Source organism: Triturus cristatus, chromosome 5_2 (assembly GCF_964204655.1).
Source record: "Triturus cristatus chromosome 5_2, aTriCri1.1, whole genome shotgun sequence".
Classification (NCBI taxonomy): domain Eukaryota; kingdom Metazoa; phylum Chordata; class Amphibia; order Caudata; family Salamandridae; genus Triturus; species Triturus cristatus.
Window position 1 is genome coordinate 778,651,668 of NC_140588.1, and position 18,079 is coordinate 778,669,746.

An 18,079-nucleotide genomic window follows, 5' to 3' on the forward strand; every position below is an offset into this window, starting at 1 on the left:
GTCGGCTTGACCTTTGTGGTGCGACCATTTGGCTGGTCGGCTTGACCTTTGTGGTGCGACCGTTTGGCCGGTCGGCTTGGCCTTTGTGGTGCGACCATTAGGCTGGTCGGCTTGACCTTTGTGGTGCGACCGTTTGGCAGGTCGGCTGGGCCTTTGTGGTGCGACCATTAGGCTGGTCGGCTTGACCTTTGTGGTGCGACCGTTTGGCAGGTCGGCTGGGCCTGTGTGGTGCGACCATTTGGCTGGTCGGCTTCACGAGGTGTGTCGCGTCGTGTGACTACCTGTGTCCTCTGCCTTGTCAGGCGCTGGTGCGTGCTACTCTTCGTACCGTCGTGGTACATCTTCAGTGTAGCGTTGCTCCTTGTACCATGATCACTTGATGTGGTGGCTTCTTGGCGCCACTGGGTGTGGCTCGACATCCTTGCCCGCCAGTGTTGGATACTTGCTGCGCCCATCCTCTTCAGTGGGTTCCTCTCCTGTAGGCGCTGCAGTGTACTGTCCGCGTCCGGGGTACATCTGCGCTGAGTCCGTTTGTTCTCTCGAGGGTTCGCTCCACTTGATGCGGCGACAGCGCAGTCCTCGCTGGGGTGGATGTGGCTTGACACCATTTCCTTTTCTTCCTCCTTGTCGCTGCGGGATGGCGCTGCATCCCTGTGGCACACTGTCTCTTCACCCTTGCACTTCTGTCGCATTCCTGCGCTTCTGGCACATTCCTGTGCGCCTCCGTCGCATTCCCGTGCGCTCACCATCGCGCATCCGTCAGACCTTGCGGTACGTGCCTTGCTGCCTCTTCTTTGCGCTGCGATCTGTCGGTCTCCTGTGGCTGGATTCCCTTGGCTTGCTGCAGGCTTGTTTGTTTCTTTGTGCTGCAGTACCACCAGTGGCCACTGGGTGGCAGTGTTGCTTTTCTTTTGCTTCAGCAGCAACCTTCTGCGCTGCCAGAACTCTATGCCTTGTTTTCCTTTTCTCCAGGCTTCACTCGTGAGTAGGAGAGCTGGAGGGGAGCTGGAGCCAGGCAGACCAGTGCAGTGCAGGACAGGGGCTGGGCAGCAGGTAAGTCTTTTTTTTTACTTTTATTTATTTGAAGGCAGGAGGGGGCACAGGCAGTGTCAGTGGGCTGCTCACAGGGGAAGGAGGAGGCATCACTCGGGGACAACGGCAGTCTGTGCCATCACTCGCACAGCTTTGGTGTACTTTTTTTTTGCATTCATTTGTGTAGAGGCAGGGGGGGGCTCAGGCATGGCCACTAAGCTGCACAGAGGACAAAACAGCCCTCTGCTGTGCGCGAGTTGGGGAGACATGCTCCGTTGTCACGCTGGGTTTTCCGGCATCTTCGGAACTTTTCCATGCCGCCGTGGGTCCTGCGATGTGGGGGCATGTTCCGGACGGCCGGTGGCGGCCGTTCTTTACTTCTGCGATCGCCCTCCCTGCTCGCGGCATCTTCCTGCAGTCTTCGCGCAGCAGGGAGGGGGAGAGTTTCCCAGCATGTCCGTTACTATGCGGGGTGGGCACCCGCCAGTAGTGCCTGTATTTGCGGTCAGTTACTGGCGGCGCTGGCCGCCTGCGGTCGCGTACCGCTGCGGGTGGGCTCCGCTTTTGCTTTCGCCTTCAGTCCGCCCCTTCCCGCAGCCGGTCTCCTCACCTTACGGGCCGCGCAGGAAGGGGGTGCAGGTGCCACACGGCCACGGCCAGTCGCGGGTGGGCTCCGCCTCAGTAGGGACTCGTCTTCACTCCTCTGCTGCGGGGTGGGCACCCGCTTGGCTACACTTCGTTTACCGCGCAGCTCCTCACCGTCCTCCACGCGGGTGGGCTCCGCGTGGTCGCCACCACTTGCGGGGGTCGCAGCCGATGCAGGTGGGCTCCGCTCGGCTTGCCTTCACTTCCTGGCACCTCCGGGCACAGCGGTAGGGTCGGGGTGGGCACCCGGCCTCCGCCTGCAGACTTACGGCGTCGCGGCCGATACGGGTGGGCTCCGATCGGTCCGCTTGTGTTCGGGGCGCTTCCCCCTCCACCAGGGTCACGGCGGCCGGTGCCTGAGGCGCGGGGTGGGCTCCCGGTCGCCACCAGTCACGCTGCGGGCTATGCTTCGCCCTGCCGGCTTCTCGGCGCGTCGCGCCGTCACACGGGGGGGGGTGTGCTCACCGGGCAGTCCTCTCTCCCCCTTTGTTTTCGATGGTGCGCCGATCGGGGGCTGCACACGCGGGTGGAAGTACCCGCCTCGTCGCCAATGTGGGGTTGGGGCCCTAGGCCCTCATGCTGTGAATCACAGACACAGGACACATGGTTGGGTTGTGGGTTAACTGGCCACGAGCACGTGCGCTCGGCCCTTTTATTAGCCTAGTCACCTGACCCAGTGACGTAGGTGGTGGGTGGGTGTAAAGTGTATGACTTACACATGTGAACACTAGAACGTGTCCATGCTAGGACACTACACTCGCCCACGACGTGCAGTGACTGGCTGGCTCAGGTCCCAGAGGAACTGACTTAGTTCACTGGAATCCTCGCCGCCGCTCAGCTTGCCAGCATGGGCCAATTACAAACAATAACAACGTTTTCAAACAACCAAAAGGTTGAGAGGAGAAAAGGTGCAGCTCGAGTGTGGATCACATCACACAAGCTGCACCAACAAACAATGCAATACACTACACATTGTGAGTGACAAAAGAAGGAAAAATAACGCAAATCATACTTTTTGTTATAACTAGGGTTCCCAAAAAAACAAGTTAGCATTGTTAGAATTTAAAGAGAAAACACACTAAAGAACAAGGAAGCAAGGCCACGTTTCAGTGTAGGAGATTGTATAGAAAAACCTACCAACGCTTGCAGAGGGAGTCATGCACAGTACTGACCCTGTACATCATGCAGTGAAGCGTGGAAAGATGAACAGAGGGACAGTCCATTAGTGAAGCTTTAGGGTTAGAAAGATCTGTAACTATAAGCATGTCATTTTCTTTGCAGCATTCAGCGTTTCAGCACATGCACAATGGCGGTTATAAACTGCATTTGCTAAGAGTACATATACCGTAGGCCTCCAGTATCCAAAATAATTCTTAGATTCTTAGGCAGAAACAGACTTATTTTGTTTTTCAGAGCTAGGCTGACGTGTCAAACATTTTTTCAAACAGCTGATATTGGATCCTTCAAAAAATGCACATTTATTTTTGTCAGATAAATAGATTTTCTATCTCCGTACAGCATGGAGGAACGTGTACCATTTATGCTGAGCGTTCATCTACGTATTATTGGAACAAATAATGTATACTCTGTTTGATAATCCAAGAACCAGTGTTAGTCACTGAAGATATTCTATTTAAAATCCAATATCCTGATTAGTAAGGCTCAGTTTTGGAAGTCTATATACTAACGCCGCCTATGGGGATTAAACATAGCTGATGTGCAGCATTAGTCACGCTATTAACCCATGTCTGTCTACAGCACTCACCGTTCATGCTGGTTTATTACAAATGCAGAGGTCTTTTCGTGTTCACTCAAGTAAGTGCATGAAACAAAATGTCTAGAAAATATATGCCAATTAGGTATATTTTGAAACTTGTAAAAACATAAGAAAATAGGTAAACTGGTCTGTCATATTGCAAAATAATCCAGTTTTACAAAACAGTCAATAGTTTTATCAAGTCTCTGTGGTAGAGTAAAAGCAGGATACATGTTTTCTGTAAAAATCTGGTTGAGACTTAACTCAGTGAAAATATATCATCATACAAATAAGTAGGTTGATTCTTTGATATTGGTGATAACCTTAGCTCAAACAAGAACCAGATTCTTGGCCTCAGGTAAGCTGGAATCTGACCCATGCAGCTACTAATGTCCAATTGGTACTTTTTATGGAAGGACCTCAAAGATGCAATACAGTTTTCAAATGGCAATGGTTTTAATTAACCTTTTAAATGCCAGGGGTAAACACTGCATCTGATAGAGACTACTAGCCGCAGATTCCTTAACGTAGAATTATCCCCAGGCTCGAGACTGGACCCGGAAAACTTTCTTTGCCCCAGCATCTCTGCGCGCCGGGGGGCGGTACCACGCGACTCCACCCTGACGTTGTCCGCGGGCGTGACGTTAGTGAGGTCACATAAGCCCCAACCCGGCGCGCTGACATCAGTTTTCTTCTTTTCCGCGTGCAACGCGGATCCGGATCGTGTCCCTGACCTGTTTTCAGGCCTTCTTTTCACGCTTTGCCTTTTGGAACAGTGTGTGAATGCCTTCGGGCTTCAAGACGTGTTCGTCTTGCGCGCATCAGATGTCGGCGACGGACCTTCAACCTATTTGCATGTGGTGTTTGGGCAAGCACCATGATTCCACGGACTGTGACGCTTGCCAGCATTTGAAGCCGAAATCCCGGCGGGAGCGCTGGATGAAACTCCTTTCGGCCCGCTTGTCCAGATCGGTCCCGTCTCCGCGTCCGTCGCCCGCGGAAGGGTCCAAGAATTGCCGATTCAGACTTCGAGATCGCCCGTCACCGAGGCCCTTAGGGCGTCGCTCGCTCCCGTCGGTAAATCTTATAGCTTGTCCCCGAGGCTTGGTCCCCGCTCTGCGGAGGGCGTGGGCTCTCTGCGGGACATGCAGCCTCATTCGTCTCCACCCTACCCGCTGTTTCCTGGTGTTGGGGCGACCAGGGTCCAAATGGATGACTATGCTGTGACTCTGCAGGCTTCCTTGGCCCCTCCTCCTCTTCCTTGGACATCCACAGATCCCTTGCCACGTGTGGGTACTTCCGCGGAGTCGCCAGCGGGTCCGGCCCCAGCGCCGACGGGTTCGGCTTCAGGTTTTGGAGGTGTGGTGTCGTCGGGTGCGGCCCTACAGGGTACCCCTCTTCGACCCACGGCGTCTCTGCCTCGGCGCAAACCCCCGAGGGGGTCCCTGTGGTGTCGCGGGAGCTCGCCAGGACTCGTGACTCGTCCTCGAGTCCTCTTCGGTCTTCTGGGCAGGCAGTGGTCTTGCCAGAGGCCGAGCTGACGCTGCTCAGGCACCGACGGCTGTCGGCCCTGGCAGCGCCGCGGGTGTTGGCTTGGGGCCAGGGCACGTCCCCGGGTCCCTCTCGCCTCTCCACGCAGGCAGCTGCTTCGTTGGAGGTCGAGTCGGTGCCATTTCGGCGCCTTTCTTTTGCCGACCCCGCCCCATTCTCCTAGGGCACAAGTGGTGGTGGAGGTCGTCTCGGCGTCCCCTCCGGTGCCGGTCGACGTCAGGCCGGCACCTGTGGCGGACTCCACCGCGCCCTGCCGGCATCGTGTCGTCGAATCGTCTCCAGAGGCCCCCTCCTCTCCGGAGGTTCGTCAACTTTTTGTCTCTTCTTCCCCGGAGATGGGATGCCGTCTCGTGGCCTTTTCCCCTGCGTCTTCCAGGGAGGGCTCTTCGCCGTCCCCGCAGCCACAGCCTTCCCCAGAGGCACCTCAGGTCCCCCACTCGTCCGTGAATCTTCCACCATTCCGGGGCTGGCCATTTCTTCCTCTGGCTGGACTCGGAGATGGTCGTCACCCACGGAGGAATTGCTTTCCCCCACACGACGCCCTACAGAGGCGAGTGCAGCCTTTGCCTGGGCCATTTCCATGGCCACTGGCATTTTGCACATGGGCGACCCCGCCACCCCATTCCCTATGGACCATTTGCTTGAGGTTCTCCATCAGGGCTCTGGTGGACGGGAGCTGCTTCTTCCATTTGAGGTTTCGCTCCATAATTCTCTTCTGAAGGCCTGGGGGCGTCCTGCCACGGGGGATCCGGTGCCCCAGTCGCTCCTACACCGCCACCGTCCTGCTCCGCACGATACAGTCTGCCTTTCTTTCCACCCTTCTACTCAGGGCCCTCTTCTGCGGACAGCTTTTCCTTCCTTGCCTTTGGTGTGGTTACCTCCGTCACGGGAGGCCCGGTGGTTGGATTCATGGGGGCATAACATCTTTGCTTCCTCTAGTGCTGCTTTGCGAGCGCTCAACACGCCTTGTGTGTTGGCCAGGGCTTCTTCCAGCATGTGGGATTCCGTGGAGTCCCTTCTGTCTTGTGCCTCTCAAGAAGGTGTCTGCGCTGATCTGCGGCGCCATGTGATGGATGGCTGGGAGTTGGCCGCGTTTATTCTTCGTTACACCCTGGATGTTTCTGATGATCTCGGCCGCACTATGGCAAGTTCGGTAGCTCTCCGTCTCCATGCTTGGGTGAGGGATAGCATTTTCAATGAGAATGTTAGGGAGCGTCTGGTTGACCTGCCCTTTGATGGGGTGCTTTTGTTTAACACCCATGCGGATGCCGCTATTCAGCGGCTCCTTGCGGGGCTCTGTCCTCCGCCCCCTCCGTAAACTTGGCTTGTCGGTCCTCTGCTGCTTTCTGGGAGCCGTTATCCCACCTGTTTTCAGGGGTCTAGTGGTTCGGTTGGACCGTCTGTGTCTCCTGTGTGGGTTGGCGTGCCTTCGGGGTCCTTAGGTTGGCCCCTTTGTACTGTTGGCTGCTGGTACAGTCCCTTAGGCTTTTGTGGTTCTTTGGTTGTTGGTACAACCGTATGGGTCCTCAGGTTGGGCCTTCTGTATGTTTTTTGTTTGGCTGATTGGCAAGCCATGTGTAGTTCTATCTGCAGGTCCTTTATGTTCTTGTCCTCTGCTCCGGGATTTTTTCCCTAAGAGGTGTTCCCATGTTTTCTTGGGACGTATCATACCCTATGTGGGGTACTTGTAGCTATTGCATAGCTTTGTCCTGCGCTGGGATGGTATAGTCGCCCTTTTTCGGGTTCCCTGCCTTTCCTGGCATCACTGTATACCGCTGGTGCGGTCTCTTTTGTCTTGTCCGGACGCAGCTTGCGCTGTTCCAGGTTCTGTCATTCTTAGTGTTCGCTACCTCGCTCGACCAGTCTGGCATGCTGTCTACGGTGTCATGTTGTGGCGTTTCCGCCTTTCTGTCTGGCGTTTCGGCCTGGTCCTCTGTCTGGTGTTCCAGGGGGGCTAGGTTTCTCCTGGCTTTCCTGTTTTCTGGTTGACGGCTTGGGTCCGTCCTCCGTGTCTCTCCTCTTTCTCTTCTGGCTGGTCCCACTTCTCTTCGTGAGTCGGTGTGTGTCTATAGAAAGCTCCTCTTTTGGGGATTGTTCTCAATTTCCCTGGCCTCTGCCCTCGGCTTGCGCCTGGCTTGTTCTGGGCGCGCTGCTCCATGGTATTGCCAGCTGCCCACGCCTGCTCGTTCTGGTCCGTCGCCGTGGCCCTTAGTGTGTTCCTTGTGCCCCTGCCTCTTGTTCTGCTGGGGCTTTGCGCACCTGTGCCTTTCTTCTTACGCCTGCGCTTCTTGGCTGTGGAGCCGTTCCTGCCTTGTCTGCTGCCTTGCGGCTGATGCCTGTTCAGCTGTCCTCTATCGCGGTGTGTTTTCCTACGGCGGGCTCTGCCTCCGGTTCTACCTTTTCTCCCTGGAGTTGGGGTGGTTCTTTTCCTCCTGGATGCTCCTCTGCGGCTGTCTGTCCCTACGAGGGTTTGTGGCAGTTGGACCTTGGACGGGCTTGGGGTCTTCCCTTCGCCTTGTTCTTGCTTACTTCTGCTTGGTAGGGGCTGGGCAGCCCTTCTTGTCCCCGTGACACGTCCCCTGCTAGGGCCCTGTGTTTCTTCCTACTGGCGAGGTTCTCTCTCAGGCCCTCCTCCCCTCTGGCTATGGCTAGGGTATCTATTCTATGTTAAGGAATCTGCGGCTAGTAGTCTCTATCAGATGTACAAGTTAATTACCTTCAGTAACGATGTATCTGGTAGAGATGATTCTAGCCGCAGATTCCTTCACTGCCCGCCCTTCCTCCCCGTTCTACGAGGGCCTTCAGTTTGGTTTTCTGCACTCGCCTCCCTCCGGGTGGCTTGTCTTCTGTGGGTGTCCGCTTCGCTTCCTCCCGGACAGGATGCTTCGTTCTGCTTGATCGTTCCACCCCTTCCTTTGTAATATATGGTCGGTTGGTTCATGTTGGCTTTCCGCATCCCTCTACCCTGGTTTTTTCTCCAGTGTGGGGGCCTACTTTTGTTCTTCTCCCTTTTACTTGCTTGGGGTTTCTGCTTCCTTTGCAGTCCTCTACGTTGTGGTTTTTTTTTGCCTGTACCTCAGCCTTTTCGCTCCTTTCAGGGGATACGGCCCTCCTTGATGGCGTCGTCTGGGGGTGAATTGCTGTTACTCCTCTGTTCCGGTCTTGTTGACCTTCGCTGTTGTGGATTGTGATTGCAGTCTCTCTCTCTCTCTTCTGCTATGGCGTTTTTCACATGCTTTCTGCCTCCAGGGAGGATGTCGCCTTAGTTTAGAAGGGTGTTGCTCAGAGCGGTGCTCTGCTCTTTCACTGCTATGGCTTTAACCGCTTTGGCTTTTTGTACCTTAGTGCTTGGCACTTTTCCAACTGGTGCTGTTCCTCACCTTTCGTTTCTCTCTTTTCTGTTTTACTGATTTTTTGCACACTGTTCCCATACTCTCCACAGTTTTGTTTGTGATGGCTCCGCGTTGTGGCGCGGAAAAGTTCTCCGACAAAAACTGATGTCAGCGTGCCAGGGTGGGGCTTATGTGACCTCGCTGATGTCACGCCCGCGGACGACGTCAGGGCGGAGTCGCGTGGTACTGCCCCCCCGGCGCGAAGAGATGCTGGAGCAAAGAAAGTTTTCCGGGTCCAGTCTCACGCCTGGGGATAATTCTACGTTAAGGAATCTGCGGCTAGAATTGTCTCTACCAGATACATCGTTACCCAAGGTAAGTAACTTTTACAACAGAACCAGAATGATGTCAATGGAATTTACTGACAACAAACCACAGGGAAATATTTGTTTTCTCCTATTTTGACGGGTGTATGTTGACAGTCCTCCTTGGTAATGATAAGTCTGAAAGAGAACTAAAGGTTTAGGTTGGCTGGAAATGATGTGTGATAAATATTTCACAATTTAGCAAAAATACTGCACAATCCATTATTACACCCAAGAATCAAAGAATTAGATTGGGTTTTACTAGGGTTACCAGGTGACTGTGTCGTCAGGACATGATGTCTTAAGTCTTGTACTCTTCTCCGATAAATTAGTGAATTCATGTGGTTGTGATCATGGTTTAGTTCAACTAAAACACTAAGACTTTAAAATATGAAAACAATGTTTTGTGAAAGGAACATCCACGGCAGGAAAGTTGTGCGAGTTGTGCCTTGTAAAAACACTGCAATGTCGTAGCTGTATTCATGGTTCAACTCAATTGAATGAATAGGTCTAACACACATGAAGGCAACAATTTGCAAATGTTATCAATGCAATTAAATCAATAGGTCTGATACACATGAAGGCAACAATCTGTAAATGAAAAGTCCAGAATGTATAGTTGTGTATGTTGAATGGGGTCATCTGGTAACCATAGTACTGGCCAACTGAGATGCACAGGAATTACAGCATCTTTAAATTCATACGTTTAAAGACTAATACTGGGAAACTCGAAAATATCAGAACATTTAAGAACAGTGGACAAAACAAGTTTTATTTCCTTCAAGCAAGTTTACCTATTACTGCAGATCACCATATTAAACTTATTTTAAAAGGCTGTTCAAAGTAGGACTTAACTAGCTGCAATTTTAATTATAAAACAAGACTGAATTGTAGGTAACTACATACCTGTTGGGATAAATGTATGATGTTGCAGCTGCATGTTAGCTAGAGCCTGTTGGTAGTGGAAAACACTTGGGTTAAAGACTGTGGTTGCACCATTGTTTTTTTCAAGTGCTGGCCTCTTTGGTAAAGGTTGAAGTGCACCAGGCGGCAGGGCCTGTGGATGAGGGATTCATTAAAGACATATAGTATCCACCAACCAAACCACAAATTCATCAATCAAGCATAAAATAACATCAAGTCAGGACCACAAATCACCTGCAACTGTATACGTTTACCAAGAGAGAATAGAGAAGTGTGGCCAAACTAACATCATATATGCAGAAACTGACGGTATTATTTAGAGTCTCACAGATGAGATAATCTGTCAAAATGTGGCGGAATCCCGTTTTCAGTATTACAAGTCCAGCAGGCTGTAATGCACTTATAATACAGCTGTTTGTCTGTGAGAGTATTCCACAGATCAGACTCTAAATAAAGCCCAAACTCCCTAATACGTAAGGGTGTGCAAAGTTCATCATATGCAGGAATACTGTTGCAGAGTTTTCAACTATGGATCTGGATCTATCAGCAGTTTACCACATTTGACGCTTTTCATATAAAATGGGAATTCATGCAGGTGTATTTTGCATGCAAATGCATATATATCTTCCATAGATTTTTCTCTTGCGTAGTCTGCAAGGATGTCACACCGGTATCTTCTGAGAATTTTTTATGTGAAAGTGCGCGCCTTCCTTGGCTTTTTCTCACAAGTACTCTGAAACCATGTTGTGCCAGTAACTCACAAGCATTTTGTATGTGAGGGCATACCTTGCTTAGATTTTCAGATGTTGAATCAACACAAACAACTCTCCCGTACAAAACACTAGCGCGAGTCCTGATTTTCAAAGGAAACTCCAACGTGCATTGAAATTTGCAGCCTTTGTATATTTTTTTGTACTTTTTATTATTAAGAATACCTAAAGTGTTCCATAATTTTAACAACCCCACTAAGAACCAACTAGTTGCAAATAAAGGAGAAAATTTTAATAAAATGGCAGGAGCAGCAGGGAAACGTTTTGTTGTGAATAACGCGCACATAAAAAGCAAGGGTGTGCATTGTATAAAACCTCCCTTCGTCTTTCCAGCCAACAACTAGTGCACATTCACATCAAGTCTCACTGCATAAAACACCGAGTGAAGATTACCGACATCATATTTAGAGAGTAGAATACATGTATGTATAAACCGTATTACGAGTCCATTAAAACAAAACTACCTTTAATTCGCAAATATGTTCACTAAATGCATTAAAGGGATAGAGGAATATAACCTATTATAAGTCCACCCATCTCTCTCTATCACACACACACACCTCCACACACTACTTCAAGATATTAGGCCTGGGCAAATTTCCAGTTCATCGACTCATCTCGCACAACTTCTGGCATTACACTGGTTACATGAAATTCCAGAAATTACACCACGACTTGTAATTTAAAGTCTGTTCGGGTTAAAAACCTATCAGGGGCGCACAGGAATCAACAGAACGTGCAACTGTTCTATTGCACTATTTCATTCTAAAATAAAGTGCTAAATGCCATATTTGCATTTTGTCCAATTTTGTTCGAAAATTACAGACAATTACGAAAAATGAATTTATGCAAATTACACACTACTAAAGGATATATACTCTTACTTATGTTCAGGCTCTACTATTATACTATCATACTTTAAGCCCCAAACGGTGTCCAACTGAATAATACATGCAGCCAACAAAAGTAAACTCATAAACACCTTATTTTGGGAGTGTTAAAAAGTGCAACCCACCATAACTTTGCATGAATGCTCACAGTTCTGGAAACCATTTTGACACCCACACTTTAACCAAGATATCAATGAGTTCTTCTTCATTTGAACCAACTCTCTCAGAACCGCTAGCAATCCCCCAATTAGCAGTGTGTTCACCCAGGACTTAAAACGGAAAGGAGCAAGTTTACCCACTTCCTCTCTGCACTCAGCATTCCCCTGGTAACCCAATTTTGGAGTGGGTTACTCCAAGGGCCGCAGAGCTGTCCAAATGAGGAAGACTTAATCCAAGCAACAAAATGCTATAAAGCTCCTGCCAAAGGCTGTGCACACACAATAATTTTAATAACATCTAACACAATTTATACGCATAGCCTTAAGAGTCCAATGAAATGTAAACTACAGGAAACATACAATGCCAAACACAATGTACACACTAATGTTACAATGAGCTAGGACCCTCATTAGGAAAGAGGCAGTCTCAGATGAGCTCCCATGACACAATCGTTGCTCATGCATAATAAGTAATCAAACTACATCCATCCCCTGTCTAAATACTACACAATGTTTGTGATCGGTTTTAATATTCACAAAATTCTAGTAGTTGTAAATGTCGGAACATACGCAGAATAACATCCAGGCAGGAAATACCAAACAGCAATGAAATGCAGAATGGATATGGTATCTGGAGTATGAAAATGGCTACTGATCACAAAGCCTTACACTTACAGATACAGTTGACCCAGATGTTGGATCGCAAACCAATCTGGCAAAAATTGGATGCTTTGTATCTCCTAAGTTCGTTTAAAGGTTTCACTATCATCATTGTTCGCAAACGCAGCATTGAGGCAGCAATTACAACATCAACGACATTAAGACAAGGGGGCAGTGTGTCGAATTTCCTATACATACTTGAGGGTATTGTTGAGGTATTGCTGCAGATGTGTGCCAACTGGCACACATCAGCAACTGCCCAAAAGCACAGATGTATATCAGTGGACTGCAAACACCCTAGCTAGGTCAAGGGAGCAATGAAGACAAAATAACAAAAGGTGGAGCAAAGAAGTGCATGCTTGCCAGGATGAGTCATCTGAACTCCACTACACTTGTAAAGTGCATCTTTCACATCCATGATGGGATGTTTGAGCGTCTCATTGGATGTTAGTGACCACCTGCTCACACTGAAGCTGAATGCACTGCACGGTGAGGCGTGCCATGGTCTTAGTAGATGTGTAGGCTTTCTCTAAGTGTAGAATTCTAGCTCTGGCTGGGAATGTCCATGGTGGGCAAATGCAGCAGAAAATGCACGCTAAGCTTTGGGCAGGGCCTTGTGTTTTTTGTTTTCAACAACAAGTGGGTAGCACAGTGCCTCCACAGTCCGTATATAAATGTGCAACAAGGGATACTTGCTGGTCTATCTCCCAGAGGCAGCTCAGAGAGGAAGTTGTCTGGATTCCTTCAAGGCTATATACAACACAGAAAGAGCATGGAGAAATAGTGGGGGATTTGGTTTCCTTCTGTGGACAGCATTCAACGACACATTAGCTACAATCAGCCAGGGCTGGGTTGAGGGGGATCAAATGGGCTAACTTCTAAGGAGGGAAAGGTTGGGACTTCAATTGAAGGCTCAATTGGCAGATGAACCGTAAGGGACCAGTTAGCTGTTTGGGAGATGCTAGGGATTTTGGGCTCCTTAAAATGTCGCCATAAGCAAAACTTCCAAGGGAACTTTAAGAGAAATAAAGCAGAAAAATGCAGGGACACCAGTTGCACAGACTGTTGGGGACTTGCGTCTTTATGTCAATGGAACGGGAGGTTCACATTATGCTTCTTTTTCCTTCTCTGAGCATAGCTGTCACATATTGTAGATAAACTGCATGTCAAAAAAGCTGAGGCAAAAGTGCAGTTCTGAACTGGCTGCAGTGCTTAATCCCTGGATAGATTGATCTTTAGTGACCACTTCCAGCCCAGGTTTCCCCTCCCCACATGCTCTTTCTACAAAAAAGTTATGTTTAGACCGTCTCCTTCACAGTGTACCCAGAATGTTTCAAAGGGGATGGTAATTGGGGACTCTGGTCGCTAGAGAGTTTAAGTGTTTTTTAAAAATTCTATTTGACAATTTTTTAATCTTTATTTCATGTGTCTCATTCCTCACACTCTCAACTAGCATCTCCCCCTCAAAGGATTTCACTTCCTCTACTGATACAGAGACATGTCTATGCACTCAATTATCCAGGGGCATTCTTTAATCAAGCAGCCCCTAAGTTATCTAATAGGTTAACAGAAGCACAGAGATCAACATCAGGGGAAAGACTACCAATTCATAAAAGGTCATCATCTATAACCTCCACAGACTGGAAACGAGTGAATCCTTCCACAGGCATATTCCACAGAATATCTTCTACAATCTAAGAGAATCTTTATTGAAAGGAGGACACCAGACACCTATCCCTAGGGGAAGGACAACATGGAGTTGGACAAACATGCCAATGAGGTATCTGAATGATCCACTGACACAGTGTATATCGCTGGCAACTTGGAATGGAGTGTGCAGTCTGAATCATGTGTGATTCTTCCCAGAGACCTACGTTGCCACATAAAAGAACTCAGCGCTTTGAAATGTTCACACTCCGAAGGACAGCCTTCTGGAAACGGGGGTGGCAGATTTGGAGATGTATTTATTGGTAAAGAATCTCTCACATTCTCGATTTTCTATTGTTCTCAGTAGACACAGATGCTGCGTAGATTAGGACAACAAGTACATTCTTCTAGAAAGAGATGTGTCTGGCCCGAGACAACCTAATGTCCATTGAAGAATTGTTTAGGGTAGTAAGTGTTCTGGCTTTATTCCACCAAGCCATTTTCCCGAGTTCTGGGGCCTCGTTTTTTCAGAGAACTACATAGATTTACGATTTGCAACCTATAATGGAGCATGTAATATAGAGCATAAATCTCTCTTTCTGTGGAGGCTCAGGTGAAACTTCAATCTCAGCTGGATTTTTTTTGGGTGGAGTTTTATATAGCGCGAATTTGACCCGGAGGTATCAGAGCGCATTACATGAGCACCAGTTACGTTACAGACGGACACATTCATTTTTGGTAGGCACAGGGAGATTAAGTGATTTGCCCAGAATTACAGAATGTTGAGCGTCCATGCCGAGAATCGAACCCGGTTCCCCAGCTCCGAGGTCGACCGCCCTAGCTGTTAGGCCACATTCTCCCCCCAATCTTATAGATGCCTGAAATTGACAGAGTTGGATGCTAGCAGGTGCAACTGAGGAGTCCGATACCTAAATATTTTCAAACGGGGTAAATAGCACAAAGAAGAGTTGAATATGCACACAAAGGGCCTGATTCACAAACTGCGCCGTATGATTCTTTTCTAGTACTAAAAAACATACCACAAATTGCTATTCGCAAACTGTGCGGAGTTTCAACTGACTTGCCTACACGTATATGGGCGGAGTTCTGCGCCCCAACTGCGGAGTTTCCACACATGCAAGTATATGTTTTAGTATGGGAGGGACTGGATGGGAAAAGGTGCAGTCTTACTACTTCAGAGGATGGGATTAGGAAGTAGAAAGAGGGGTTTAGAGAGGGTCAGGGAAGGTTACAAAATATGGTAGCAGTAGTATAGAAAAATTGCACATTCCATTGGAAATATATAGTAAGGGCTCTGTAAACTAACGTCATTAAAGAAGTCCAATGTACAATTTTTTTTACGGTGCTCCCAACAGTGTCCTAACACCCTGCTACAAATATGGTGTATAACTGAATGTAACCTAACGAGAGCTACAATCAAACAAGTTGGCGCCATGTGATACTGGGGCTCAAACTCTTCTTTAAATATCGTCCATTTCTGATACTGTTACCAAGAACCCGTCCATGCGTTCTTCTTCTCCTTTTAATTTTAACACTTCAAGTATTATGGTTTCTCAATCAAGATTATCCACAAGTCCATATACATCTCACAGCTGACACGTGATTCACCTTACGTTTTCTAGGCTGCAATGATTACAAGATACAGGTTTGGGTTCATATTTTTAACCAATAAAGACATGTACAAATCCAATCGGATCGCAATGCCACAAATATCTAAATGAGACTAAAAAGTCCTGAGAGATTAAATCTGCTCCAGATAGAAGTCTTCTACTATTTTCCGATTACTGCTCTTGTCCATCCCACTTGGGAGCACTTCCGGAATTAATGATGGAGCTTTCCATGAAGATGGATCTCCTGAAAGCTACTGTGCAATCTCAATCCTATGGTTGAAGCTCACCTAATGAGTCTAGTGGCTTGAAGGAATTCACTCTTGAAGTAAATCAGAGATTAGAGTTATTTTGTGCAGCGGGTTTCCTCTTGGACTCAAGCTGTGCAGTGAATCGTTTTAAGGAGTACGAGGCCAGGATGCAGGACCTACGCCTAAAGAACTTGGCCCAACTACTAATGTTAAAGAGGAAACCACATGCTCATACTATGTCAAGCTAGGTAGCTGGGCAATGCAAGAGGCAGGCATAAAAATATTTGAGTTTAGGGCCCACTCAAATAGTAATGCTCTGGCATCAATCATTTCCTGTAGGAGTTCACCAGGAAGGTATTTTGAAAGCCACTAATTGTTGATTCCAAGGAATTTGCCTTTAAAACAGAGCAAGTGGCCTTGGCAGTGCTTGCCGAGCTCTACGCAAGCATTTTAGGAGCCACTGAACTTGATACAGAATCACGATTTTCTATTCTACAGTAAATGAAACTCACAATTCTCTTAAAGTTAAAAGGGCAAAAATGATCTTGCCCATTAGAGAATGAAAAACATTATACAAGGTTTTACTTTTACTGTATTCGAATAAGACGTTTTAAATCTCTCACAAGTTGACCTACGCTGATCTGTTTCTTTTTTCAAGGAGCCCTCTCACGTCTTTATTAGGGATTACAATCGTTATTTATCCCATGTGCTGAATCAAGATATATTTAAACAGGCTACTCAATGGTATGAGATCTTGAGAATTATGCAACGCTTTTTGCCTTGACAATCTTGGATTGTCAGAGTTATGTTCCAGTTGAGGGAATAATAACCAAAGATGATTCAAACAAGAGGAGGATCCTGACAGGAAAAGGTGTTTGTTAGTAGACCTTGCTAGGGACAGAACCATGTTTCTAGTTCAGGCCTACATTTGCTTCCATAAAATTAGCAAGAAATATCGTTTTTTTACTTAACATTTACTGCTGTTAGAAGAGAAGAAATGTAAAGGGAAGTATAATACTCATATGTTTATCTGAGTAGTACTTCCACGTATGCGTGTATTGAAAATGTTTTTTTAATCTGCAGCTCACGGAGAAAGAGGAAAATGCGTCAGAGGATTGTTTTGGTGCAATGGTGCCTGCGTTGGTGCTAGGCAGCACTCAGTGCGCAAGTGCAGTGAGAGGACAGGAATGCGTCATATGTTAGTAGATGTGGCTCAATCCTACTCTCTACCTGTCCCGCAGTGAAGCAAGTTGTCATGCTGCATTGCGTAGCATGACATTTTGATAAATCTGGACCCCTGGCCTTCAACACTGGAGGACCCTGAACTCCGCAGCTTCCAGGGCGGCTACCATATTTTCCATGGAGTCTAAGAGGTGGGAACAGTTAGAAAACTTTGCAGATTAATGTTTTACCACCTACTGGTTCATGAAATGTCTATAGGAGTTTTCTTATGAGAAAACAACCGAGGCTGTATCTTTAAAGGAACATACCTGAGAGTTAAACCCATATAGTATCATCAGCACACCCATATTAATTACACCAATTATCTGGTAACTTCGACAAGAAGGTGAGATGAAGTGTTCTAGGAGACCCTTGTGTATAGGGTGATGAATGTCAGTGTGTATTATTTTTAACTGAGACTGAATTTAAAATGGTATTTATATGATAACTGGAAGAGCTTGAAGGGGTTTTAGGAGCATCAGAAACAACTCCTCAAGTGGGTTTAAAAGCAGAGACAGATCATTGTAAGTTCATTTCAAGGCCCAAGACTGCGGACAACCCTCAGCCCTATCCTGAGAGCAGAATCTAATTCAATCAGATTAAGGAAAGTCGCAAATCCTGACCAATTCCTACTCACCTTATAAATGTACCCTCTGGACTCTTTGGCCCCAATATTAGAACATCTCAGAAATCTGGCTATGGGCTCCACCCATTTAATTGACAACGTTCTAAGTCCCCAGCCTTCCTGCTGGTACCACACATCACTGGGTGTGGATAGTGTTCCTGCCACTTTGTGCACTCTGAAGTAACCTAGTCCTAGAGGCTTCATGTAGCAGATTATAATATTATCAAATGAATATATAAGCCTCAGAGCCAGAATCCCCCTGCACATTCCCTCGCTGTGGTAAGTCACCAAATAAAACCCCTGACTTATTTGAATTTAGCTGGGAGTGGAGTACTGTGGAAGAATCTATAGTTAACAGATTTTGGCACTATTTGTGAACCATAATAGTGTAAGTGAACTGTATTTAACAGAATGAAGCTTTAAGTTAGCCTAAGTAGGACGCAAAAAAAAATTACACGAGCCTTCGCCTGGCTGCACCGATAGTTAAAAGAAATGTAGCTTTAAAAAAAGATACTATATGTTTATGTTCTCGTTTATACATTGTTTTCCCTTTCTGCATGAATAGACAAAATGCATCCTGTTCTGTGGTTATGTTTATTTTTCACTGTAACAATTTACTAGATC

The 18,079-nt window shown here is 47.5% G+C and overlaps 1 protein-coding gene across 7 annotated transcripts in view; it reads right to left on the reverse strand.

Moving 5' to 3' along the window:
- Positions 1–18,079, reverse strand: part of LOC146829259 (muscleblind-like protein 3) — a 504,035-nt gene that overhangs the window by 37,480 nt on the left and 448,476 nt on the right. For all 7 annotated transcript variants that reach the window (XR_014962213.1, XR_014962212.1, XR_014962214.1 and 4 more), the window contains exon 6: positions 9,588–9,738. Coding sequence is in view for 4 of the 7 variants with exons in the window: in XM_085607894.1 (XP_085464020.1) it covers positions 9,588–9,738 (151 nt within the window). In the remaining 3 variants the exon portion in view is untranslated. The remainder of the gene's footprint in view (positions 1–9,587; positions 9,739–18,079) is intronic.